This window comes from Thunnus albacares, chromosome 9 (assembly GCF_914725855.1).
Source record: "Thunnus albacares chromosome 9, fThuAlb1.1, whole genome shotgun sequence".
Classification (NCBI taxonomy): Eukaryota; Metazoa; Chordata; class Actinopteri; order Scombriformes; family Scombridae; genus Thunnus; species Thunnus albacares.
Genome location: NC_058114.1, coordinates 28,136,942 through 28,164,377, shown reverse-complemented (window position 1 = coordinate 28,164,377; position 27,436 = coordinate 28,136,942). Strand labels below are relative to the sequence as shown.

Sequence of the window (27,436 nt, the reverse complement as noted above, 5' to 3'; positions counted from 1 at the left end):
TGCAACATTTCAACCTGAAATCACTTCTTCATGTTTAGATGGAATAAAATCACATGCCACACAAATGTTTTGCTGAAATCCTTTATTTTAATTTGCTGACAAATAGAGGCGATGTATAATACAAACCTCAGACTTAAGTGTTGTTTGATCACTCAACCAATTGATTCTCACAAAAGGCTTTGATATTTTTTAGGGCAGAGCCCACTTTTAAAATGGGGAACATGAATGTTCATGAAGATTTCTGAGCAACTGTGAAAAATCCCATTTCAGATGATGATAGATCCCTGCTGCCAAATAAAAAGCCTTGAGCAATGATTCTCAAACGAGCTGCGGTATGTAAATCTGACGTTTCAAACCAATTTCTATAATAAAACAATTAGAACCAAAATTATTATGAAAACAAGACACATGGCTTAAAATAAGACATCTGTTCCAACATTAATACTGAACTTAAGAGATTCTGTGCCATGTATCAAACTTTCAGAAGGAATGCCAGCCTTTCTATAACAGCAAAATGTCTGCATTGGCATTAGCACGGCTTGCTAATGCCAACATTTCTTTATTTAGGGGCACCTGTTAAAACAATTCCAAATAAAAGTTAGCATTTCTGCCCCCATGAATAAAAAGCTGCAGAGAACTAAATGGCGGGGTTGGTAACCTCCAGCATGGGGCTACCAAATGCGTTACACTTCATGTAACATTGCTTTCTGTTGGGATTTAAAAATAAATGATTTAGCGTACAGAGTACATCAAATCCGTAACGTACTTCTGTTAAGTGCCATCATCTGCTGATTAATTGCCATTTTCAGGTGAGCTAGGCCAGGGCTCGGAGCTCCGCCTGCTCAGGGTGGGGCGCCACATGCTCCATGGGTTGTAGGTCCGACTCATCTCATTGGAGGCTGGTGGCGACGGGGTGGGACTGCTGACCAGATCCGTCAGAGTTGTTGAGTTGGTCGGGGGAGCAAAAGGGTGTAAGGCTGAATCTGCGCTCGTTGACCAAATGGAGCTGCCGAAGGGTGTGGTTGCAGACCAGGGATTGCGGGTGTTTCCCAGGAGTGACTAGAACAAAAGACCAGAAATCTCCACAATAGTAGCAAGAACAGGAGGAGTATCTGTGAGCTACATTAGCACAAAAATAATGGATCTTACTGCGGTTGGGGCAGTCGGTGAGCTGGAGCTGCTGGGCCAGGAGTGCAGAGAGTCACTGCTTGGTATGTCCCATATGGAGGAGGAAACATTGGTGAACTCAGGCCAGCTCTGCTGAGGCTCAGAAGACTTTGGGAGATTCATTCCACTGAAAACTAAAAACAACACACACATGATTCAGTTTGACTCCAGCAAGTCATGTATAAACTGCTCCACCAGTTACTCTACATTCTTCTCTTTGTTATCAGCCACACAGGTTACCTCCTGTCAGGTTAAAGGAATTGTTGGGTCCGAAAGCAGAGAATGAGTTGGCAGGGTGGAAGTTTGGACTATTGGCCGTGTCAATGGGACTCCATAATCCAGAGCTGTAGCAGGAAAAAAATTACATATTCAGTATATGTATATGTATTATATGTATTCAGTATTCAGGATTGTATCTTGATGTCACGCCTTGATGTGAATTTTAATTCTCACATTACCTGTCAGAGCTGTCACTTTCCACTGAGGTCATGTGTGCCAGAGGCTTTCCCTGGTTGTCACTTTTACCTGGGCCAGAACCACCTGACGGGAAGATAAAACATTTGCGTCCTCTTGTAAACAAACTATCACAAGACACACACTTTGACCAGGTGTTAGTTCGTTGCTACATTTTTACCTGGGCTTTTGTCATAACCTGCAGCCACAGCAGCAAAGGTGGGGTTGCCATTTTTGCCTGGGAGCGGAGCGGCTGTAGATACTTTATTTCCTGGGGCCTTCTTCTGGTTTCCCTCACTGCAAAGATGTCAGAAAATCAGCGAGGATCTGGATTGGTTGAGCGCACTGAAATGCTTCATGAGTGAAGTTTAGTGATACCTGTTACTGTTGAGGACGCTGCTGTAGGTGCCTCTGGACAGTAAGCTGGGAGAGGTGGGTGGAGGGGAGCAGGTCCCGGCTGTTACTGATCTCTTCAGGAAAGGGTCTGCGTTTATTGTCTGGAGGGAGATCTGCTGAAGACTATCTGCTTCTGCATGTGGAGAACAACACAAAAAGCGCTTTATAAAACAGATTATTGGGCATTTTAGACAGGCATGAGGAGGTCGGGCACTGGATATGACAGGTTGGTTTCAGGTCTGGACTTACGGACGCTGTTTTTGGAAAGAGGAACATCCCACTCTGGAGACGCAAACTCCTTCTCGCCCTCAGAGCTGCTGCTGTGGCCAAGCTCTGGCACTGAGCCGCTAGACAACAGTTTGGCTAACAGAGAGGGGCGCCCGTCTTCCAGCTTTCCGTCTACTGCCGAAAACAAACATGTCACAAACACATCTGGTGCTGTGGCAAAAAGGGAACGTGACAACATTTAAGTAAAGCAACTCACATCTCTGTTTCTGCAGGGGTCTGGTCTTTGGGATGTTGGTGAGAGGGTGGAGAGCTTTGGATGTGAAGCTCTTGCGTTGTTTGTTCTCCAGTGGGGTTACATATGGCAGCTCCAGAGAACTGAGAACAATAAAGATTTGTCAAAAAGAGGATAAAAAAAAAAAAGGAACAAAAAGCGATCGCTGTCATCTGCAGTTAAACAAACCTGGATTTTTCTGCTTGGTTCTCCTTCTTTATGGTTCCTTGTTTCTTGGTTTTGGGTTTAATAAGGAAATTTGTTTCCTCTTTCACTTTTCCTGTGGTTACTGTCCTTCCTTTCTTTTTCACTGGTTCCTGGCAGAAATGAAAAGAAAATGTGTTATATTGACATCTCTGCAGAGTTTATACTTCCACAATGATTATTTTTGTCATTTCCATAGTAGTAGATGCAATGGAAAGAGATGTGAGACTCCAACGCTGTTATTTAATGTATGTCTGCTTCTTAAGTCTCCTCTCTGTACCTCTTTGATGTTTGTCTCCACATCTGGATTGGAGGTCTCTGTAGTAGTTGAGGAGCTGTCATCGTTGTCAGCCAGGTTATCTTTAAGCTCGTCTCCCTTTACTGTTGATTTTTTCTCTTTCTCTTCCTTCTTCCTCTGGGCTTTTGTTTTACCCCGCAGCTTCCCTTTGGATTCCAACACTGAAAACAATATGAACACACACTTTCAAAACCTGTTAATGATGTCAAAGACCTGTTGTCCTTCTCTCTCCTGGTAGAAATGAAAGTGCGTACCTTTGTTTTGTATCGACTGTGAGCTCTGCTCCTGCAGAGGCTCGGCATTAAGTGTCTCTGGACGGTCAAGGTCGTTGTCCATGGCTCCGAGCAGGTTGGCATATTCTGCATCCTCAGGGCAGAGGCCTCTGTGAGACAGCGATGACCCGGCTAAACTTTGACTCTGGAGGTCCAGTTTGGTGCTCCGAGCCTTCCGGTTGGTTAGTTGGCAGGCAGCTGGAGGGCCATCTTGGCCTGAGGTTGTACTTCCTTTGGTCAGCTGGGAGGAAGTAGCTTGCATAGATGGGCGGCTGAAGCCGATCCTGGACCTCTTATCTTGGCTATCTGAGTCTGATAAGGTACGGCTGTTGCCCTGACGGCCTCCAACCCGTGCTGCTCCGTTGCTGGACGTGTATAATACTCTGGAGTTCTGGGGTGAATCACTGTAATCGTTCAACCTGAATAGAGACAGAAACGTGTTCAGTTATACTGTACATGCTGCATCTTCTGACACTTAAACCAACTTTCTGTGGATCCTTTCACTACTTTGTTATGTGTTGATGCCGTGAAGATAACTGCTCAGTTCTTTTTGTCTCTTACATTTTTACTAAATCTGAGTTTATTGTGACATTAGCGAAGTTAAACAATTGTACCAACTTCTGAAAGTGCATTTAAACACAAATTAGACTTGTGGCTTCAGGTTAGATCACAGCATGAAGTCTAATTGAAAATTAATCTGAACCTACTTTGAGAGTTGATTAATGGTTTAAGTCAAACGTTTGGCAACAATGCTACCATTTGATTTACCAGCTTCTCAAATGTGAGGATCTTCCACTTTTCCTTGTCATTACATTAACAGTCAACTCAGTCTTTGGGTTTTGAACTGTCGGTCACAAAAAGACATCTGAATACGTCACCTTTGGTCTCTCAGCACTTGTAATATGCAATTTTCATTGTTTTCTGACGTTTTATAGACCGCAGGATTTATCAATTAATCGACCCGACAAGTTGATAATGAAAATAATTGTTAGTTATAGGAAAACAGAATATGTCTGTTAAAGGTTTAAACTGGTGCCACAAAGATGATTTAAGCGCTGCGGTCACAGCATTTGGGCTTTTGCATCTGGAAAAAGTGCAAATGTGCGGTGAAATCTCACAGACTGCCTCTGACTGAACATGCAAAGTTGTCCGAATGGCCAGTGATAACTGTTAAATACTGGCAACAGTGCCAGACACTGGAAAACCTGTGGGCAGTGGTTAACCTCAGCCCAGTGGTGATCAACAGTCTTCTCTCAGTGTCAGAGCCCCAAATGTAAAATGATGATCTTTGTCCTTTGTCACACTTTTCCGTGTTAAACTTACTTTGAATCACTGTGAAGTTGCACAATGTCCCTGAGATTAAATGGTCTCCCAGTCTCCAAGGTGGAGTTGGATTCCACAGACACACGTTTCTTAAAAGGCTCCCATATGCTCTGAGCCTCCAGGTAGGCTGTGGCAATCACCAACAGAAACATGGAACTGAAAGGACATTAACAAAACTCATCATTTTTTGTGCTGAAATTAAGTTTTAGAAAATACAGCAGCAGCAGCAGCATGGTGGTCTAGTGCATTTCGATACCGTGACTTCACTCTTTTTACCGGTCCTAATGTTACACTCACCTCATAATGAGAGACACAATGATGTAGAGCTCCAGCTCCCAGCTCGGTCTGGGCAGGGTCTCTGCACATGCAGCTAACACGTGGTAGGGCAAGGAGGCGTTCAGGACAAACACAAACTCAGAGCCCCCACACGTCACCAATTTCAGCTCCCGGATCACTCGAGATGAAGTGAAGTCGGGTGTAAACCTGTAAGGAAACGAGGGAAATGTCAAAGTTTAAAAGACTGCTCATTAATCTGCACCGTGTGACCACAAATTAGTAATAAAATGTATCGCCAGAGGTCAGAGGACTTAAGTGATGGTTAGTTGGAAGAACTGGGAATCTATGTGCCACTTGTATGCATCAAGATATATTCATTTTAAAAAATGTCCAACCTGACCAGTGACCGTGTGTGTGGGTGTCTGTGGGTGGATTTCAAACATCCTTTGTCTCAACGAAAACTGGAAATGTTCTAACATAGCTGACTGACTGGTTACACATTGCTATTTGTTACAATGAACATGCCTGAGATGAGGCATGTAGCAAACCTGTTTGAGGGAGGCGGCCACATTTTTTCATTTTCTTCTTGTGTGGTCATTTTCAAAATATGTATTAGACACAAACTGACGGAGCATGTACTCCCTTTCTGTCTGCTAAAGTTCTGGACTGATTGCAGCATTAAGACAATTACAAATCAGAAAACATACACTGTAAACAACAGTCAGACCAACATGATTGTAAAAAAAAAAAAACCTGATTCAAAAAAGTTAGCTGTCAAATGAGTTAGCTACACTGTTCATGCCAGGAAGGAAGAAAGTATCATCAGTTAGAATCATCATTGAGTCTCCACAGGAAGTACGGTACTGTAAAACTCTAGTAAACATACACAGAGTGCAAAGAGGAAAAGTAAGCTACTAAAGTGGCTAGCTTGGTTAGCAGTAAGCTGATCAACTAAATTCTACTAAAATTGCATATATAACTGTAATAAAAAGGAATACCTACAGATAATTCTTCAACAAGTTCATTTGGGGAGTAGACTACAGATGTCTGTCAATATTAGCTCAGTCACAGATCTGACAAAAAACGGGATGTAGCTAACAGTTTCAGCTAACTGTGTAGCAGCAGTTAGCAACAGAGTGTTCGACTGAAAACAAACTGCTGTTAAAATAGTACAAACGTAACCGTTATGGAAGCAAATGACTCATATCCAAGCAAACACAAATGAGCTCATTGTGAGCACAACAAACTGTTAACATGTATTAGTAGAGAAATCCCCTGCATTAAAATATGACAACATAAACTCATGTGATAATATGCACAGTGTGAAAAAATGATTTAGTGTGTATTTACTCTCTAAAGAGAGACATCAAAGCTATTTACATTATTAGTTTCACTTGTGCTTTTCAAGGTATGACAAGTCAAAAGTTGATGATGAAACATGCTAGTAAGGTGAGTTGATTTTTCCTTTTTTGTCATTTTTACTACATTATTTTCTACTGCCATGTGGCCCTTGAAGCTTAATGACAAGCTTAATCAGCAAGTTTACGGTGTGTAAACAAATCATAATCAGAAAAACTATTATTGTAGGTGGGTGTGGCTTCACGTTTGACATAGTTCACATATTAAAAGGCATTACATCGGCTGATTAGACCTCTGCTTAGTCGGGACTTTTCCACAACCAACATTTTGACATGACGGCAGAAAAGGAACAGGTGTAACTGATAAGATTAACGACGGCTGCATTTGGATTTCGGTGCACCGGTTCCATGGCCTTGGTGTTGTGCAAGGTCGCAAAATTTCATGTACTATAGAGACACCCATACACAGTTCTGAGAAGAGGTCTACCCAGGTAAAACAAGTGGAAATACTGTAGGTTTGTGTCATCAGAGCGTAGGAGTTTTAAAACACAACACTTTCAAACTAGAGAGAAGAAATGTCAGTTCAATTACACTTTTATTAACTTTGTTTTGTAAAGTGTAATTTTCGTGAGTTGACAGCAGCTTAATGTCTCAGAATCACAGCAAAACTTCACAAAACCATTTAATGACAACTGTAAAGAAGCATTCAAAAGGAAAATATCAATGCAGTGTTTTTCTTTTCTCTGTCTTTCTTATTAAATGACACTGTTGCTTTCATGAAATCTGACTCAGGAAACCAGCAGGTGACTATTTTAACGAGGAACTATGAAACTATGAAAGAGAATTCAGAGACTGAAACAACAATTAAAAGTGTGGAGTTCTCCCGCTCTGGTGTAAAAATCTTTCTATTATTATTTTAGTGCTTTGCAAATGGACGAAAATGTATTTTGAGGATGACTGAAACTTAAAGTGATGAAGAAAAATGAGACCTGAGGGGAGCAAGCAGAAGCTGCAGGGAGCAAGAGAACCAATCCTCTTACTGAAGGCTTACTCAGCCACAGAGGTTGAAGACAAGTATTAATAGAGCGCACGCACACGCGCACACACACACACACACACACACACACACACACACACTAGAGCAAATTAGACTGGGCAAACTACTGGAGAAAGAAAAACAACATGTGTAGCGGACTGTTCACTTACAGTATGATGAGGTCTTTTGAAGCATTTGGTTTAAGTGCAAATTCTTGACAATTGAGAACTTTGAATCCATATCCTTCACAAGCTTGCCCGTTGATTTCTGCTGATCTGATGGTGATCGGGAGCAAGCCTGTGTTCTCCACTCTGAATGTTCTTTTGAGAGTGAAGTTTGGCTCCTTGACTTTTGTCTCTGAAATAAACAGGGAGACAGGAATTTATGCTCTTTGAGTCGGTTGCAAATGAGACAGAATGTTTTTATTATCCATCTTTAAAAAAAGGGAATTTGCAATTTTGTGGGGGACGAAGTATTATCATAGAGATTCCTGGGATAAACTGAATGTTATTATTTTGTCACTATGTGTCTGATGTGAGAATACACCAGCACATACTCTTGGAAAATTGTTAACATAGAAGTTTATCAGTGCATCTACAGTAGGCACAGATTTCAATTCCCTTCTAGTTTTGAAAAAAAAATGATCTATCTTATTAAATACACTGATGTTAGTAGTTGATAAATGTACAGAATGTGTTTTACTATCTGTTCAAATGATCAGAAAAAGTGATAAAGTAGAATATAGTAAATGCAGACTTGGTAGTGGTGGACATCTGAAGTAAATCAGCCTCTGTGTTGACACTGAGCTGAACCTCTGCAACACACACACACACACACTCACTCTCTGTGCAGTCTTTCAGCAGGGCCTCGGTCATCTTAAACCTCAGTGAGCTGCCTTGTCCCGGAGGCTTCCCTGCAACCTTCAGGCTCTCTGTTGTACCTCGTCCGTGAAGTATGATCGTATCGATCACGGTCAGATTATTCCTAAATAGATAAGAACACAATTTCAGAAGAGGAAAACAAAACATTTACTGATCGTACGGTTCTGTTTGATACTTTTAAAGCTGACGTTACCTGACTATGAGGAGGGAGGAGACACTGTGGTTGCTGATGGGAGTGAATCTCACGCTGAATGACTTGACTTCTCCGGGCAGCAGGAGGAGGTTGTACACAAAGGGTCTGGTTGATCCCTCTACAAACCCTGTACTGCTCTTCATTAGGGATGTCTGACAAAAAAACAAAGAGCCTGTTAGAGCCAAACAGCTTCCACATGCTTCCTCGACCGTAGACAAGAGGACTGTGATTAGCAGTGCAGCTACTTGCCAACCAGCTGATTCTCTGAATGCCTGAATAAGGGTGAAATCAATCATCCCTTTTGTAGTACTCACGTGATTTCTGTGAACCTGGAACTCTAAAGTGTTTGTGTTGATGTTGATGTTGGACAAATTCCCTAACGGCAACCTGGAAAATGAAATCAGAGAGAATCACCATATTTTTCCAGAGAAGAGGAGGGGATGAAGAGTAATAAACATGCTGGAGTTGTTGAGACTTCCCACCTGTCAGCCAGCTTTCCAGAAAACACCGAGGGGTTGGGCAACAGCGCCAAGGGGAGAACTTGGACAAAGACGGGGACGTCGGCAGGATTCTGCAGAACCACCTCCTCGTCCTGCAGACACACAGAAAGACATCCGGCCCTCAAGTCCAAACACAGAACTTTTAACAACACCTTAAAACATTCCTGCATGTGGTTTGTGCACATGTGCATGCGTGTGCCAACAAGAGGCGGATTGTTTCTACTCACAGAGGAGCTGTTTGTGTTGGTCAGAGGGAATGTAATGCGTTGTGACGAGTTGACCAAAGAGGGCCAGGTCAGCTGTGCTGTTATTTTCGCTTGCACGTTTTTCTGAAGATCTGTGTTGACTTCAAAGACTGCTTCGATCCTTCAGTGAGAAAACAAAAAAATCTTGTGACATGCTGTATATAACCCACAGGTGAAACCTGATAACCACAAAGCCTGAAGCCTAATAAAGTACCCTGATATGCTTACTTGTGGCCTGAGTGCTCTTTCAGCTCTTTCCATCGTCTGAGAAGTTTCTGGTGAAGATCCACATCAGCATCCCAGATATCCTCCTGTAACGCCAGTCCATGAGGCTTTGACTCAGCTGTGAAAGAAAGATTATATTTTTATTTTTTTAAAATGATCTCTTATTTGTGTTACACAGACTCAAAAAGCTACAATATCAGCAACACTTACATTTAAGCACAAATGGAAGCCCCACATAACAGTGATCACCACACTGCAAGCTGGCGTCAAAATAAATATTTGCCACCTGAAAGAAATGGAGGAAAGAAAATGTTTATGTTTGGAAGTACGGATACAGCTACGCTAGTTTTGCGCCACAGGATGAGGGCATACCTTAGATTTACGTCTGGGCTCCAGCTCGTCTTTGTTGTTGCGGAGCTGTTTGTAATAGAAACGTATATCTTCTGTCAGGGAACGGATCTGCTGTAGTCTCACTTTCTGTGTGAAAGAGCTTTGTATGCTGAAACTTTGATGGACAACTTTCCCCTGTAGAAAAACAAATGACACAACATATACAGACATGTCAAGAGCCATAACACCTCAGGCATTTAACAGGAAGGTACATCCTGCTTTTAACACTTTCATGTCATGTGCTTGCTTCAAGTGTGAAATCTCACTCTCATATCTAAAGTTAGAAAATAAGTACAGTGACTATATTTTAAGTCCTGTAATTCTCATGAATAGATCTTTTAAGTTACTTACGGGAAATGAAGGTGGCAAAATGATGTGTTTAGGAGAGCTGTTTAATGTGCCCACTGCAATAAGAGCTTTCACTGGGATGGTTAATATCTGAAGGAAAAGAACAATTCATGTCAACATTAGACTGAATGTTGGTTGCACCTTCCTTTGTATGAAAAACATATCTGAGCAATGACTCACCTCATAGTCTGTGGTTATGTGTATGGCTCCATCGTACGTGCCCTCCAGTGCCTTGGCCACTAGTGTCACTCTGAACGCTGCGTAATAGCCAGATGCTAATATCACCTTTGTAGAGACAACAATATATCTATTAGTTTTTCTTTTTCATGCAAAGCACATCTTGTTAACAATAAGTAGCCTGTAGATTCTCCACACCAAGCAGCTGTGAAGGATCATGGGTTTTTTTTGTTTTTTTTTGCATTCATCAGTATTTCGTGACTTTGGAACTGAAAGGCTCTATCTGCTATCTCAGTGGTTTTGAGATATTGTGGTTCAAAGTTTTCACATCCTACAGAAGATAGCAAATATGGTACGCAGTACAGTTCTCTTATCAGTTCAACTCACAAGCATGTTTAATGTACTTTAAATATACGTTATAATATAAAAACGACATTTTTGAGTGTGTTTACAACAGGTGTTTTGCAGATAGAAACTTATGCTCTAAACTCATTTTCACTTTGAATAATAAGGCTCTACTTGGTAAAACATAACATAACAAAAAAAAGTCAGTTGCGGATGCAAGTTATGATATGAGACATCTGGCCACAAACAAACATGTTTTAATCTAACTTTCACTGATAGATTTGAACTGAAAGTAATTCATCACGTTTTACTAATAATGCAACAAAACATTTTTTTTCTTTATTAATTTCTGCTGATGCTGTCTCTCCTTGTTCTACATGTTATGTGTTTGTTACTTCCCCTCTATATGGTGTTCTTCTGTTCTGTGCAAGAGTCACCATTGTCAGTGTCTGAGCTTGTGTTTATCTGCTGCATTACATATTACGTTATCCTTACGTATTATTACATGTTATTACGTATATTGCATTATGTTGTAAACAGACACAAACCACAAAGATATGAGCATGGTCCAATCAACGTCTTCTCTAAGTTGCCGTCATCTCTAAAAGTCGCCATAGTAACTGTAAATTACTAATAATAAATATAAAGCTGACTATTAACTTATTTAGCATTGTTACAGTATCATTTATAATGTTTTCATAATCATTGATAAAATCATCAATTTTGAGGTTTCAAAACTTGCTGTTATGATTGGTTCTCCTGTGTTCATACTGAGCAGTGATTGGCTTTAGCAGGTTTACCAGGCTTTAGCAATTAGGGAATGACGTTGGGGCCATTAATGCATAAAAGTAAAAAAATAAACTGACACAAAATGTTAATGACTTGTCGAAGAATAGTGGCAGGTTAATAACTATATGATTCTAAGGTCACAATTCAAAGTATATGAAAGTAAACATTTGTGTGTTTGCAGTGTAATTTCATCCAAAACAGCAACACTACAACGTCTAAAATGACCATGATGTTAAACTGAGACCTGTGGAAGAAATATGTTGTTTTTATATCTGCTTTGTCTTGCTATGATATCTTGCTGTAAAATATTATGTGCTCACTGCTTTGTTCATGTTCCCACTCCTTTGTACTATAATATACTGCTCTAAGATGTACTCCCAGGTTCTCTCTGATGTGCCATGACCTTCCCTTCAACCCATGCCTCGCCCTTCATTTGAACTTGTGCTAAAAGCCTCTCGTCATGTTGATGAAACCCAGGACTCTAATTAAACTGATGTATTGTGGTGAAATCCTCTGCATTGTACTACGAGTGGTTTACTCCTGCTGCAGTGTAATTAACACGTTTCTTTGCCTCAGACTCTGATTTACTTTTCTGCAACAATACCCATGTGACACAGTCTTAAAGTCTTAATCTCTGTCTTTATAACTGTTACCAAGCATATAATTCAAGGTACCCACTGGACATGTCTCAACGTAAGAATAGTTCCCTAACATCTTGGTGGATTTATACCAAACTACATGTTGCTTTGGATAATGATGTAATCTCATTCTTCTGCTCTATTACAAAAATCATTCAGAAAAAAAACCCCTCTTTGTTCTTTCCATGAAATTTAGTGTCATCATGATCTCAACATAAAAACCAAAAGCATCTTTGGAGTGACACTGTGAAGGTCTTACTGTTTTGTGATGGGAGGCTGAAGTGTTCTGCAGCTCTCTCAGGCGACTCAGGGCCACTGTTGTGTTTCCTTTCTCTGTCTTCAGCAGCTCCATGGACAGACTGTCTCCTGTCACCAGCCAGGACTTGATCTCCAGCTGGAGGACAGAAAGTGGTTTAACAAGACAACAGTGTATCATTCCCTTTGCACTGGGATTGTTATGCTTTTGTTAAAACAGTGTGTGACTGTGCTTTAAACTAGTCAACTTAAAACACTTTATCCACTATATTTATTAAGATAAAGGCTTTATGTTGCGGCATGATAAAGTTTAGACTGAACTGTATTTAAACAGGACAGACAATAACATAATTGTGGCCTATGCCAAGGAAGTTCCTCATATTATAATTAGCTTTCTTCCAGGAAAACCCCACATACATTTCATAGTCACTTCCTGTATGTTCTCACCTCTATAGGGTTACTGTTCACCACCACAAATGTGATGCTGCTGGTGTCTGTTGCACTGCGAACACCAAAGTCCAGGATGTTCTCCTTCAGACTGGGAGGCAGGACCAGCGGCTGTTCATGCAAGGCCACAAAAAACAAAACACCACATTACACAGACACATATAAATGTATCTAATACAAACTGGATGAGAACATGCTCTGATAAGATGAATTAGCTCTCAGTTCAGTATCACTTTGATGATAAGTAGGGGACTCTGAGACACAGCAGGTTACTTTAACAGACATCTTTTGTGTCCGTTGTTTACCTCCAAAAAGCCTGTGTAGGCCCGGACAGGCAAGTGAAACTTTGATGCATTTGTGATGAGCAGGATATTGCTGTCTATGTGAATGGAAGGTCGGACTGGCCGGAAGAGGAGGGAGAAGATGTAACGTGACTCATGTGGGGGAATAAGGATGGGTGCGCTGAAGTTCTGCACCTAAAATAGAAAGGAAAAAGGTGAGGTCATTTTGTTCTCCAGAAATGCAGTATATATATACACACACACACACACAACACTGCAACCAGAATAACTTCTGTACACCCATTCTGGCAAGACTCACATTAAACATGGTTTTGGCCTCTTCAGGCAGGGACACATTGTGTAGTCGGATCGCAAAGTTGAAGGCATTTGTGAGAAATATGGGTCTGTCCACTGGGTCGACGGGGCTGTCCCTGATATGGAACAAGGTTGCTGTGTGGTCAAAGCCCAGATAGCTGAAAGAGGAGATGATAGGGCAGAGAAACTTTTTGAAAAAAAGCTGTAATTCTTGTACGGAAAAAAAATTCTCTTGCATAGTACATGCAAGCAACCCACTCTCTATATTATCATTAGTGGACGTATAGCCACAAAACAACTCACCCTTCTAAAACTTCTGCCTGGTATGGGATTTCAAGCTTGGAGTAGCTCTTTTCTTTTGCTTTAACAGTTATTTTACCAGCGAACTGATATGGTCTTCTCGCTTTTGAGGCTGTAATGAAAAACAAGATCGAAAGAACGGATAAGAGCAATGAAAAAGGATACAAGGCCCCGCAAGAGGAAGTTGTGCAACGCTAAACCCAAGAGTGTAAGAAGTTGCTAGAATAAGGACATGATGTAAAAACATTTAAAGCAAACACTAGAGTGATACTTAAGTTATTACCTTTTTAAAATGTTCCCCAGGATGATGAATAACCTTACAATTAAATTACAAATTCAAGAATTTTAAAAGGAAGTTTATACAAAATATTGTAAATAGCATATTGGGTTTTTATTGAGATGATTTTATATATAACTGTGTGCCAGTGAAAGGGGGGAGGGGAGGAAACTGCCATCTTGCATTTTTTGCAGTCAGGTGCAGTGGTGCATTTAACTGCATTTCCTCAATCACTTTTGATTTATGTATGCCTGTATCATGTTCCATTATGGGGGTTGTGGAGCATGCATAGGGTAGTTCCGGATGGGTATATTTTTATTTTTAACTGTTAATATCTAAACTCAAAAACAGGAACCTTTTTATTTACTTTCAAACTGAGATTTTGCCTGGTTTAAGTCACAAGCTTTGCTGTTTGTTTGATCAATTATGACTGTGTATGGTTCAAGGTATTTAGTTTAAAAGTTAAAACATCAAAACTACTTACCATCAAAACTAATACTTGCAACTTTGGTATATCTGCTCTCTCCAGCTTTCAGTGTGACAGCTTTGAAATCTATGGCGACTGCTTCATTGGAAGGTGTTGTGCGTACACTCTGTAAAGCAGAAATGATGGTGTTACATAAGGGTTAAGACGACAGTTAACAGTACATAGGTTTAAAATGCAAAAGGATACCTACTGTGATTGGAACATCTTTTGCTCCTGAATTTAAAAGGTGAAGATTCAGCAGTTTTGGGCGATCTGTCACACAAAGAAGTTGGGAAAGAGAACGGAAGGAGAGTGAGCCAAGACGATCTGCAAAAAGATTACCACAGAAAAAAATGCAAGATGTAGCCTCTTTTGTAACTGACTCCATACCTTGTGACCGTAGCGTACCAAAATCAAGCATCTCTGTGGAGGAGTAAATACCAGGGGCTGCACAGAAACGACAAAACAATTTTTTCAGAAGCTGAACATGACAAATGCTGACCTGACAGATGGAAAGACAACCTGTAGCTTATGAACAAAGGTTGGATAGCACACCTGATGTGACCTCCACCTCAACAGGCAGGATGATGAACTGGTCCTCGTTGGGGGCGTTGGTTTTGATTCTGATGAAAGCCGTGTGGTTGTCTACATCTCTGGATGAGAAGCTGGCTCTCATTACCCCCTTTGTCTCGAATGGAGGAATCTCCTGCAGGGAAAAAACTCAGCATGAGTAAACTGTGGCTCCACTCCGAGCACCATTATCTTTCATCTTTAAAGTTCCATCAAAGATAAGATACAACACTGGAAAAAAAAAAAAAAAAAAAAAAACACTAACCCATAATTTTCCAGTGCCTCCTTGTTGACCTGTAGGAAGCTCGAGATGTAGATCTCCGCCACTGGAGTACATCTCAACAACCTGGAGTAAGCCAGGAAAAGACAACACGTCCCATACATGTTAAATCAATACACCAACATGAACCATGCAAAAACAAAGCAAATATGCTAATTTAACCATTCTAATTGCTCTAAATTACCTGCAGTGGTTCACTGTATGGGTTGTGGATGTTTATTAGAGGCGAGAAGCTGCTGTTTACTGGGACTCGAGCCCCTATGAAGGGACGGAGTCTGTAGGGGTTTGGGATGCCAACCCCAAAAACCTTCAGGACAGAGATGGAGAGGTGATATTAGTCTCTCACATACACACACACACACTTACTTCTGCTGACACTAGATATGCAAGTCATGTAAAAGAAGTGTTCATATGTTGGTCTATACCTGGTATGTAAACACTCCATGATGTGATGTATTAATAAATAAAGTGTTTTCTACATTCCCAACTACTCGAGCGAGAAACACAACATCAAATGACGTGTTTCCTCCTGGTGGAATTATCTGTTGATGAGACAGATGAAAGGTTAAGGCTTCTGAGAGTTATGAACAAACATTGACCAACAAATAACTGGGTAATAATCTCTAAGATCTTAACACCTACTTCAACACCAGACCTTAAAAAGGTCCATTACTATGAAAACTTTACAGCTACACTCTAACTTTAGCATTTTGGTGCAGACTGTGGTTGCAAGAGGTGACTGTTCAGTGGCTTTTGCCTCAGATTCCCCTAAATCATTTCCTGTCAGTTTAAAGTGAAACTAACAATCTACAGAAACAGCTACAAAAAAAGAATATCTTGTTGATTTCTCACAACAGGACATCGTGAGATGTTGCGCACTAATACATTTTACAGTCTGCAATTCAATTTTTGAATTGAAGACTAAAATTTGTGAAATAAAGGAGAAGATTTTGAGAGAGAGATTTTGTCTATTCTAGATGTAGAAAGCCTTTATAGAAACATGTCTCATGACAGAGGACTGAAGGCCTTAGGTTGTTATCTTCAAAACCACAATGACTTCGCTCCTACCCCATGTCTTTGTGATCTAGATTCTCATGTCCTGAAGTTGGTATTTTTTTTATACATTTTACATGGAAAAGCACATGGCCTTGCTTTTGCTTTGGTGATCTCTTTGCTATGATTAAACAAGATCAAACAGTTCCTTCAAAATTATGGCTTTCGTGCAAATGCAGAGGACAACGATCTAGTCATCCTCCTCAAGGCAACCTAACATATATAATAAATGTCTCCTTGCCTCACTGGTAAATTGTATGTGCAGCAATTGTGCCTAAAACGGTATTATCTGTAAAGGGGATCTTTACATGCTGTACAGAGAACATGATGTATTTGCAAAAAAATTGTGAAAAAAATAAAATGCTTTGGAGAAACATTGTGCTCTCAGGCAAACAACAAATCCGTCCTCATCCTATAGGCCTTCACTTCAGTGACTGTTATCATAGTTTTGAGTATGTCTGAGAGTTATTTTGGACCCATCCTCTTGGGACAATGCATCCTGTGAGTTTAAATGATGCTTTAAACTCACAGTGTACAGTACAGGATGCTTACTTTGCCTGGTGTGGTTTTACTGTGTGTTTATGTGTCTTTATACACTTTTATCTAAATAGATAAAGACTAGATGGAGACAAGGGATCACATGTTCCGGTGGCACATGTGATTTGCATCGGGACTTCCAGTGTATGCTGCTGTTTGCTTGCTTGTTGTTGATGCCTGAAGAAAGTCTCAGACTGAAAATATCTATTTGAGTAAAGCAAAAAAAAAAGGAGCAAATGGCACCTAAGAGAAAGGATGGGATGTGTTTCTTGATCACAGCCTCTTTTGTGTACAATAATTATACTAAAGCACTGATATTGTTTATAAATGCCTCACTGTTCAAAGTAACTGGAGGGACCAGTGATAATGAAATAAGATGGTAGAATCAACTCACGGCCATGTGACTTAAGATCAACAGGACAGTTTTTTTTTCTGTATTAACATGGCAATTCACATTTTCAAAAGTTCCTTATTAGACAAAGATCAAACTTGTTGTGACAAATGGGTTGATGACAAAAAGAAATTAGTGTTTACATTAGAGTGACATTAAGGTGATAATAACTACTTACCCTATTCTGGAAAAAGGATGCGTGAAAATGTGCTGTTGTTGCTGATATTGATATCAAACTAATTTCCTCTGAGCTAGGATTATGTAAATAAACTTTCTCCATTTTTGGCATTCCAACAGGCCTGTGAATGAAGACAAGAAACACTTATGAACAAGTGGATACATTGGTCAAAGCAACAACATACAAATTAACATATTTCCTAATTGTATAAATCTCTTTACACATCACATTAATGTGAATTCCTATGTGTTCTAGAAATATTTGCTTTTCCTTCAGGCTTGTGTCATTTCAAAAAATTGAAACTATAATTATAGAAGTTCCCTAACAGATGTAGCACGTGAACAGAAACTCTAATAAAGCTAACAATAGAATGACACTTCACACAACATGACACTAAAATCACAACCAGAACCTTCCTGTTTATCCACACCACAAGATGACTAATGATGGACTTGACGTTCCTCAAAGTAACCAGGAGGAGAAAAGGAGTACGCCAGTGGTTTTGCACGTTACGACCCATTATACTGCTCTTTTTTTATATACTGCTAATAAACATCCAAGGCATACCATAAACTCTTTGATTTCCTACCTTCCGGGCAGCCTGTGGCTTCTATCATTTCAATGTGGTATGAAAATCAACTCGCAGAGACTTGAAAGTTGGGGAGTTTTTATGATACTCCCTGATCGCAAATGCATAATTACGCAATCATAAACTTTGGCTACAGAATAAAGTCCATTAAATATTTACAGTGAAGTGTTCTTTTAACTGTCAACTGATTTGCACTTGCTGGGTTAAAATCTGAAAAACACCTGTCTGTGTGTTTTAAACAAAGTGAACAAAGAAGCGTGTGTTATGCCTCTGACACAAATGAGGTAGAGATAAACTACACTGCTTCTAAGTTTGAGTTTTTATGAGCTGATTTATTGAGTCTTATCCAACCCTGACTTCATTTCCAGCGTGGTATACACAGGTTGAGAATTTCAAGGTCTCTCTCTCATGCTCTCAAAACATTCACAACTGATAAGTGGATTCTTTATTGAGGAAGCAGGACAGGGGAGGACAGGCGGAGACAGCTGGGTTTCTCACTGTGAGCTAGTGTAGAGGTACCAGCCTCTCTGACGGCTACTGAATCATGTGCACTGTACCCTAGTAGGTTACACTTGAGTCTGGGTCGTAGTGCATGGGTGTACACTCGCTGTCAGAGAGGAATGTGGTGCAATAAGCCTGGCCTAGGTGAAATAAGGTGCTGGCTGAGGTTAAGAATATGTGGTTTTGTTAAGTGCATTCCACGAATTGCTATAATGCTTCTTCAGCAATCCATTTATTGTTGACAAGCTCAGGTCTGAATGAAATTTTAACTTGTGTTAGAGAGTAATAGCACATACTGACTGAGCAGCTGTCTGTTAATTATCCACTGGACATGGGATATGTTGTTTAATCACATATTAGACTAAGCTTTAGTAATTTAGTAAGTTCTAGTAATTTAGTTTTAAGGGCAATATATTTCTTCATTGATAACAGAAAAAAAAAGAACTGAAAATTATAAATAGTGTCTCTAACAATGTGAAATGGTGCAGATCAAACAACACAAAATGGTCAATTTGTGTAATAATACATATGAGACACTCACTGTTCGTGAAAGTCCAACATTGGAGGCTCAAAGCGTATAGGTCGGCAGTTCCCACGGTGAGGGGAAGTGCTGTGAGAGACAGGAAGATGTGACAGGAGGAACAGCAGGCTTGGAAAAATAGTATCCATGTTTGTGTGCATTTCAAACAAATGAGAAGCTAAACACACGAAGCAAGACACCACATTGTGCGCCCAGCCTTTTTTAACAATGCATTAAGATAGCCATGAGGCCACTCCCATCTGCAGCGGACTATTTCCATCTGGAAAATCTTCATGAAAATCCATAGACTGGAGCCGCGTTAAGAAACAAAATCAACCAGAGGAGATAAAAACGTGTCTCTTCTTGACACCTTCAGAGTGTGCTGTTTCTATTCCACGAAGGCGACGCTTTTGAACATCGGTTGGACGCGCCTGGTTGGAGGACACACACATTGACTCACCAAACCTGTTTAACAACAGGTGTATCTTAACAATAGACAAGGCCGTCCCCGAAGAGAAGCAACTCTTCTTTGGCGGAGGTAATATACAACAGAACAGTGTAATGAGAGACTTCATTTCAATCTGAAATCAGAAGTTCATCAGCGACGCCTGTGTGGCAAATTGATCTTCAAGTCATTTAATGTTTGAAAAGCAAACACCTGAATGACACATGATCATTGTTTTACAAAGAATGTACAGAACTATTCTTGGAAAAGTTAAGATGGCCACCAAGATATAACAAACATGGAAAAACTCCATCTTTGTACTTGTTTATCCATCCTTCTTTTGCACCGCTATTGATGTGATAGCACCTAACACCGTCCCCTAATACACCACTCAAATGTAATTACTCCAACATCACCCTGGAGTCAGACAATTTACCAGAGATCAATTTCACCTATTTACTACCAAGTCGACATGTACGGGAGCAGACAATGGCCATAGCAGTGCGCTCCAATAGCTGAGCTCACTGGAGACGGGATGGATTTCCATCCCCTGAGGCGCACAGAAATCCAAACAGAGACCCCGGACCATTCAGTGTTCCTCCTGGATAATCTGTGATCTACAGCCTGTCCTCACTTCTCTCATTAATATAACAACTACTGACAAAATTCTTGTGGGATTAAGGATTTAAATGTATCCTGGCTGTGAATTCAGTGTGGCCTTTTGCTTAGTGCTTCACAGCTAATGTGTTGAATGTCAGTGTGTAATTGGAGTAGCCAGGGGAGGGGTGTGGGGGGGGGGGGCTCTACGTCTTGGCCTCAGATCTGCATATGTCAGGCTAACCTTAGGACGAGTGCATTAAGAAAAAACAAAACAAAAAAAAAAACTGTGATAGTGAAAAGCATTTTCATTCCTGTGCAAGTGACTAGCATGTTGACAACTTTCTTTACAAAAGAAGAGTACACTGAGTAACAGGGAGGAGATAATAATTAACAACAGAAATAGGAGCATTTCCAAGCGCTGCACACAGACGACTAACCCTGGATGATCGAGGAAAAAAAGGGGAAGTTCAACATTTTAGAAACCCTCTGAAACAACACAGTCGAACAGCAAAGTACCCCGTCCTCCCCCCCCCCCCCCCCCCCTCCTCCCCCACAACTCTGTTGAGGGAGTGGTCATGCTATGCCCGTGCAAGATAACCCTTTTATGGATTAGAACACACTGTACAAACAGTAAAGGCTCGCTGTATGCTGCACTCAGACAAAACACACATGAGAAAAGTTAGGACAGAGTAGCTGTGTTATTTGGAGGCTGTCAAACAAAAACATGACCTGTCTTTTACATGTTTCCTGCCTTGTTGTACTGAGGTGGAAACAATGTATACGCGTTTGAGCCGTTCTACCTGTTGGACAAATAGCCGCATTTACTGTACAGCCAGTCACACAGTAAAAGATAGTTCCCTTGTTTTTATTGGTAAGGATCAATCTGTGTATTAGCATTGTAGATGACTCATTACACGGTTCTTAGAAAGTTTTTATAGTCTTCAAAGCACGAGGACTTAAGACTGTAATGTCAGTCTGTGATTGACAGGAGAAAGCAAACAGTAACTTCCCCAAAGCACTCTTTTGTCAGCCATGATTGCATCTGCATTCACTGACTGTGAGGCAATGTGGCCTAACCGGGGACACTTGGCAGCACCAGAGTTGAGGCTCCATGGTGGTCTTGGTTGAAGTAATCAAAAAAACACAACCATCTGCCAGTCTGCTCCTCTTAGCCTCATCGGTGTGGGTACAAACTCACATGTCCACGGCCTGCCTCTCTAAACTCTTCCAAGTATGTAGGTGTGGCGAGAGAGGAGAGAGGCACGCTGCGGTCTGGTCGAACAACAGAGGCGCTCTCGGTGACACAGACTAAGCAGTTTCCCTGACAACTAATGTCACTAACGGCATATGATTGACAGAGCTGACGGGGGGACTCGGTGCATACGTGTGTGTGATCTCAGGATGAAATTTGTTGCGTCTCTCTTTCTCTAATGGATTTCATGCTACTTAACCAACCTTGTAACAGCAGTTAGTATGGTTTCAAGTTCTTGCCTCGTAGGCTCTGGCAGCTTGTGATTATGATGCTCAGGCTATTTATTTTTGGTTGATACTTTGTAGCCTGCCAGATGTAATAAAATGCCTGCCTAGGTTCATTATCCCTGACAAATAACCTTTTTGTACTTGCTTGCTCACATGACCACAGTGGCTGATGATGCATTTGCAAATTTGTTACAGTGCAATTTCAGCAGCATATTTGTTGTTAACTGCTTTGTTTGTGAATGTTTAAAGCTAGAGGCACAATGGAGTGTGCTGTAGAAGATTGGTATTGTTTTGCCCTGTCATTTCAGTTCAAGAAGTCCTTAGGCTATGCTTACACTCTCCACTTTACGTTTACGTTGTAGTAACAGTTAACAAAAGAATGCGATCCAGTAGAGCAGCACACATTACAGCCTCAAAATTCACCAGCTGAATCAGCTGTTATAGTCTCAACTAAATTTGAGCATAATAACTTATACAATATTAGAATCTACTGTACAGGTGTTTTTATTAGATTGTGCTATATTATGCCCACCCAGGTGTACATTATACTGTATATGCTCAATGTATATAATATACAACAGCAGCACTCTCCTTCCTGACTACACCCACACTTGGATAGTGGCATTTAAATACATAAACATCTATTTGATGAGGGTTCTGGTGGAAAAGAGGGGAGGACATTTCTGAAATGACTTACCTTTGTTGATGATATAAACTAAAATCAATGTCGGAGTCAGCCTACAAAAAGAACAGAGACATACATGATCATTTAAATATGATTTAACTAGGCATTACATTATTACATTCAGAGGTAGTTTGATTTGTAAACTAAGTAAATGACTTTATTTTAACTTCTTGCTCTATAATGGTGTAAATGTTAGTGGTTAGTAGCAGTACAGTTTTCAAGATGAACAAAAAAGAGGAAAGAAAAGCAAAGGCACTTACCTGTAAAAGGCCTCCCTCACCAAAATGTAGAACTTCTAGTATTGTGTCTGACTGAATGAATGCTGTGAAGAAAACGATAGGAAGACTACATAAGTATCAGCAACATCAAAAAGGAAAAAACACTCTGCTTCTAATTTCAGCTTCTAATTCAGTATGAATACTGAAAGAGAGAATGACAAACTAAATACACTGACATTTTTAACTGTTTGCCTGTCACTGAGCAAGCTACCAAGATGTGATATATTTAAATTGATTTACATAGCAAAGCAGAGGGTGCACTGTCAAGATTCAGGTTGGACGGCAGCAGCCAAATGTGTCATAAATGAGCTGAAGTGTGGTGGCGAAAAACTGTTGCAGAATCAAAAATCATTTAAAACAGCTTTCTGCTATTAACTACTGCACCCAAATATCCAAAGTAAAAGGTGCCTGTTATCAGTGATTACATCTTCCTGAACAACAAAGTAATATTAATAAAGATAACTCCCCACTTGAACTTTAATCTCTTGTACTCTCAGAGCAGACAAGAGACAGGAGAAATATTCGTCTTGAGATCTGAGTTCACTCGCTGCTCTGCTCTAAGTATAAGTCTGATGTCTTATCTATGTTATACCGAGGACGATTACTTTATGTACTGTCAATACAGGACACGCTCATGTGTTTCTGCATGTTATAATCAACTTGAACAGCCTGCTATAAAAGGACGAACCTAAGGCAGTACACCCTAATATTCTTGAGTTGTGTGTGAAAAAGGGAGTAAATCCTTAGTAATCACACAATTATCAACAGGATTTTCAAGACTGGTTCAACAGATATGCAGGATGTTTCTTGCATGAACTCTCATGTTACTCACTCCTGATGAGTCTACAACCGAAAATTCAACTCACATTTATTACTGCTTTCACTCTAATGAGAAGCTTTTCACCTGACACCACCGCTGAAATCCCACAGCTTGTGCTGCAAGATCAACCTTCACAGATCGTGTTCACAGCCCACTTTAAGCAGGGAAGCCTGTTATTATGTTAGGCATGTATTGACAAATGAATATACTCCTGCTGGCTGTGAACCTTGTTTTACATTAAACCAACTCAGCAGATCCAGATCATCTTATCACTTAATGCAACGTATCACAGATCCATTATCTTTACAGATTTCACTACAGGTACATCACACGGCTCACATTAGAGCTCTTCTTCCATGGGTCAGCATTTGTTCACTTTTTTTTCAGTAATTTTGTTGAGTTTTTCCAAACTCAATTCACCCTTTGTGTTAGTATGTAGTGGAATGAAAGTAGTTTCCTTACTGTATCACAGTGGATTGATACGACTGCATATTGTGAAAGTTAAAAAGGACTAGAGCATGAATGCAAGATTGCGCAGTTAAAAGTATTTTCCGTTTGGATCATTACTTCTTCTTGTTAACCAGCACATAATTTAGAATTTGCTCAATACTCACATTATTTTTAATACAACAACGAGAGTAAGTAGAAACAGATGTGATCATTGCAAAAGATAGCCAGGAAGGTAGCCATGTTAACAGACCAGTGTGTAGACGGAAAACATTGTATTTCGGAAACACAGTTCACTAAAAAACGTGTGAGAGTAAGACAAATAGTGTAAAGTCACTATTCAAAACAAACAAGTTAAAGCTCTAAATGTCTGATCTATTAGTGCTCAATCTGTCGAGAACATGCATTAACAGTGTAGCTGTTGGTCGACTGTAGATTTATTTCGGGTTGCCAACTAAAAGGAAGCAGAAGTTGTATCCTTATTCTCCATTAAATCACATGCCACTTCTCCTAACGTGTGCCTGTGTAAATCTGTACAGACAGTTTCAACAGTGAAGCATAAAAACAGCAGCTATCTCTGTCATAGTTAACCGTGACTCTCTTTGCTAAGCTTGCAGTGTTGACGTTGGTAGAAGCGTGACAGTTTCTTTTTCACGGCTTTAACTAAATACTCCTTTATAAAACTCAAGTGTATTTCTTTTAAGATAAAGGCTTGGGGTTGTGTTGCAACCGTTTGGTACCAATGTAAACAATTTATAGGCACCAGACACGTTTTTCGAAGTTGGCACAGCCTATCTTGTACGTGGACGAGGAGACTTGTCACTGTGACCCGACACGATCAGCAGACCTGACTGCTGGATGAATAACATGCGGACTGATCATTTGGACTGATCAGTGCCAAGCTGGAAACAACCCAGGGTCAAAATCAAAACGCTCGGCCACGTTTACAGATAACAGTCATCTGACTGTGCCCAGGCACTGACTTCAACTGAGTCCAGTATGAGGAAGGCAGACAGTGTTGTCGTTAATGTTAACTATATACACAGTATGCAGTCACACAGTAGCTGGTGTAAGATAACATAAATAGTAGCCATGATGCTAACAAGCAGCCCTTTCCGTCCCTGACTGGTATTATTTGGTATGTTTGCCTAACTTAGCCATATATGGAGGGGTGACAACATGACAACAAGCTACAAACGGAGCTAACGTTTACTGTAACGTTAAAAGGCCACATACAGCTAACCTAACTGACGGCGACACTTTCATTTTCAGCTAATGTTATGAAAGAATTTCTAAAAAATGCAGCCCTCTCCAGCTTTAAGTGGAAATTCGTTAATGTCACCAAGAGATAAGTACATTTAACAGTGTTAACGAGGAGTTAATGTTAGCTGTGATAAAGTTGGCCCGCAGAGGTAACCTCAGTGTCTGCGGAAGTTAGCGCTACAGCTAATGCGGACGTAGCCAGCTAAGTTACAAACCTTGTTTATTCGCCCGCGTCGTGTGAATAAAAGCAATAAATAACATCCTCAATAATCCGACACATGATGTTCTTGTTCTTGTGTGTGAGTGGCGATGACTCTGGGCTCTTTCGTGGCTCGCCATGCCGCAGCTCTTTCTGTTAGGATAACCAGCGAGCGAGTGTGCGGACATGCCAGTGTAAACCTCCGCTGACTCTGTCAATCATAGCCGTGAAGGAAAAAACTCCAACTCCAGCGAGCAGCTAACTACTGAGCAGGACGTTAGCCTCTGTTCTTCCTCTGCTGCTTCTCTTCCTCTTCCGTTTTGTTTGTGTGACACGCACACAGCGGTGTATACTGCAGCCTGCTGCAGCGGAGTGAGCGCGCCTCTTCAGCCGCTCTGCGGTCACTGCTCAACCTGCAGACCAGCGCTTACATCCGCAAAAAGACACACTTTGTCCTTTCTTGCTGTTTTGGTTTTTGCCTGCTTCATATTAGTGCAGGCTGTTTGGTCACCACGTCTCTGAGAAGCACCGGTGGCCTATTTACTGTCATGTACCGAGGGATCTAATTATATCGCACCATAAATTATAATGTAACGACCATTAAATAGGTCAAATGATTAATTTGTACTCTCTACATTTTTTAACACAATTTATATATCATTTTTTAACAATGACTTTTCATCAGTGGTAACTATACACTCACTCAAGTGCTGTGCTTGTACAATTTTGAGGTACTACTTTATACTTCCATTTTACCACATTTCAGAGGGACATATTGAAGTTTTGAATCCAAGTCAGCAGCTCTCAAACTTTTTCACGTCAAGTACCCCTAAACTGACTAAAACCACAGACCCCCATCTGCTGAGATTTTTGCTTTTAGATGTTTTATTACAGAAAGTATATGGAACCCATAACCAACATAGCCATACATTCTATCATTGTGTTACTTCTGGATGGAAGTATAGTGAAAATAAATTATTCCTCTTTTTGCTGGGCACCCCCTGGAACCCCCTTAAGGACCCCGGGAGGTACCAAGACCCTACTTTGAGAACCACTACATTAGACAGCTTGTTAGTAGTAACTTTGCAGATTCAGATTTTACACATGAAAATATGTTCAGGATATAAAATATTTGAGGGAGGAGCACTGCACACAGACTTGTTTGTTTCATCGACTTCTTTATTTAAACAGCATTGTGCTGAATCAAAGCCAAACATTTGGACTTATGCTTTCATCAGGGGCCAAACAGGAACACTGGGTTGAAAACCACTTTTTATATATTTCCAAAGATTATAAAATATGACACAATATAATGGATTAAAGCACCAAGTACTGCACAAAGGGGTTACAATTCACTCAACCCTGATCAGCCTCAAGATTAACATTCTGTTTGTACATTAATACATTGGCAATAACAGTCAAATAAAATAAAACATATATAATAATTAGACCTCTGATATAGGCAACCCTGCATCATAAGCACTTTTACCTAAGTAACATTTTAAATGCAGGACTCTCACATGTAGTGTATGTTTATATGATCATTTTTGCTAGTTTTATTTAATTAAAAGACCTGAATACTTCATCCACCACTGCTTTTCAAGCCTCTGATTCAGTTTTAGCCATCTCTATCTGATCTCTTTGATTTGATCGTTACTTCTTGTTTATTTGATTGGATTCCCATTAGCTTCCCTCTCCCATATCTTTGCTAATCTCTTATAATCCTTGGTCCAAATAGTGAGATAAAAAGGGATATAACAAAAGCAACTAACATCTATATAGGCCTCAAACAGGATCAAGGAATTTGAATCAAATTAAATCGACAGAAAACTCAAATACATAATAATCAAGATAAATGATACAGCACATGGTCACTGTGGGAGAATGAAAGACTGGTGGTTAATGGTTGATAGCAATACAGTCAATGATTGCTGACAGTGAAATTTATGGACAAAATTTAGGAATAACCAAGATAACGTGAGACCAAGGAACCTATAAAACATGATAAGCCACGTTGGTCTTGAGGATATTTAAACGTTCCTCAAAGTTGATGGTAGTTCATCTGGTAGTTACTGGTAGTTTAGTGGTGGTTACTGGTGGTAACTGGTTCCTTTCTATGGAGCCTCTGTATATAGTCATGTAGTAAAAGGTTTGGCGTTGCGCTTTAAAGAAAGTTGATCTATATTGTGAGTTAGAGTTAAGTGTCTCTAAAAACGTTGTTGAAGAAGAGCAACTGGAGTGTGATTT

General features: G+C 40.3%; 1 protein-coding gene across 2 annotated transcripts; it reads right to left on the bottom strand.

The window, feature by feature from the left end:
• Positions 1 to 67: 67 nt before the first annotated feature.
• Positions 68 to 25,603, bottom strand: tmem131 (transmembrane protein 131). 2 transcript variants are annotated; one of them, XM_044360948.1, is made up of 41 exons: positions 25,206 to 25,603; positions 22,443 to 22,504; positions 22,195 to 22,235; positions 18,995 to 19,063; positions 17,364 to 17,484; positions 15,630 to 15,746; positions 15,389 to 15,511; positions 15,190 to 15,270; positions 14,910 to 15,060; positions 14,745 to 14,801; positions 14,566 to 14,627; positions 14,373 to 14,481; positions 13,615 to 13,723; positions 13,316 to 13,469; positions 13,021 to 13,191; positions 12,716 to 12,826; positions 12,273 to 12,407; positions 10,245 to 10,349; positions 10,068 to 10,154; positions 9,699 to 9,851; positions 9,537 to 9,612; positions 9,330 to 9,444; positions 9,084 to 9,222; positions 8,839 to 8,948; positions 8,671 to 8,743; positions 8,357 to 8,508; positions 8,124 to 8,266; positions 7,453 to 7,639; positions 4,910 to 5,095; positions 4,613 to 4,768; positions 3,272 to 3,708; positions 3,000 to 3,178; positions 2,705 to 2,832; positions 2,501 to 2,619; positions 2,266 to 2,415; positions 1,999 to 2,149; positions 1,802 to 1,917; positions 1,626 to 1,707; positions 1,408 to 1,511; positions 1,150 to 1,301; positions 68 to 1,059 (listed from the first exon to the last, which is right to left on the bottom strand). In XM_044360948.1, the coding sequence occupies exons 1-41, from the start codon at positions 25,375 to 25,377 to the stop codon at positions 793 to 795; spliced, it is 5,412 nt and encodes a 1,803-aa protein (XP_044216883.1). In that variant the 5' UTR covers positions 25,378 to 25,603; the 3' UTR covers positions 68 to 792. The 2 variants fall into 2 exon arrangements, with proteins under 2 accessions (XP_044216883.1, XP_044216882.1); XM_044360947.1 differs by having other exon boundaries at positions 2,266 to 2,418; positions 25,206 to 25,602.
• Between the last annotated feature and the right edge of the window lie 1,833 nt (positions 25,604 to 27,436).

What these genes read in the sequence shown, in the direction of transcription:
- tmem131 (XM_044360947.1), bottom strand. Translation starts at nt 25,377, where the DNA reads ATGTCCGCACACTCGCTCGCTGGTTATCCTAACAGAAAGAGCTGCGGC. An exon ending in CAACTTCACAGTGATTCAAA is followed by an intron (nt 3,709 to 4,612) that starts GTAAGTTTAACA and finishes GTCTCTATTCAG; the next exon opens with GTTGAACGATTACAGTGATT. An exon ending in ACAGTCGATACAAAACAAAG is followed by an intron (nt 3,179 to 3,271) that starts GTACGCACTTTC and finishes TATTGTTTTCAG; the next exon opens with TGTTGGAATCCAAAGGGAAG.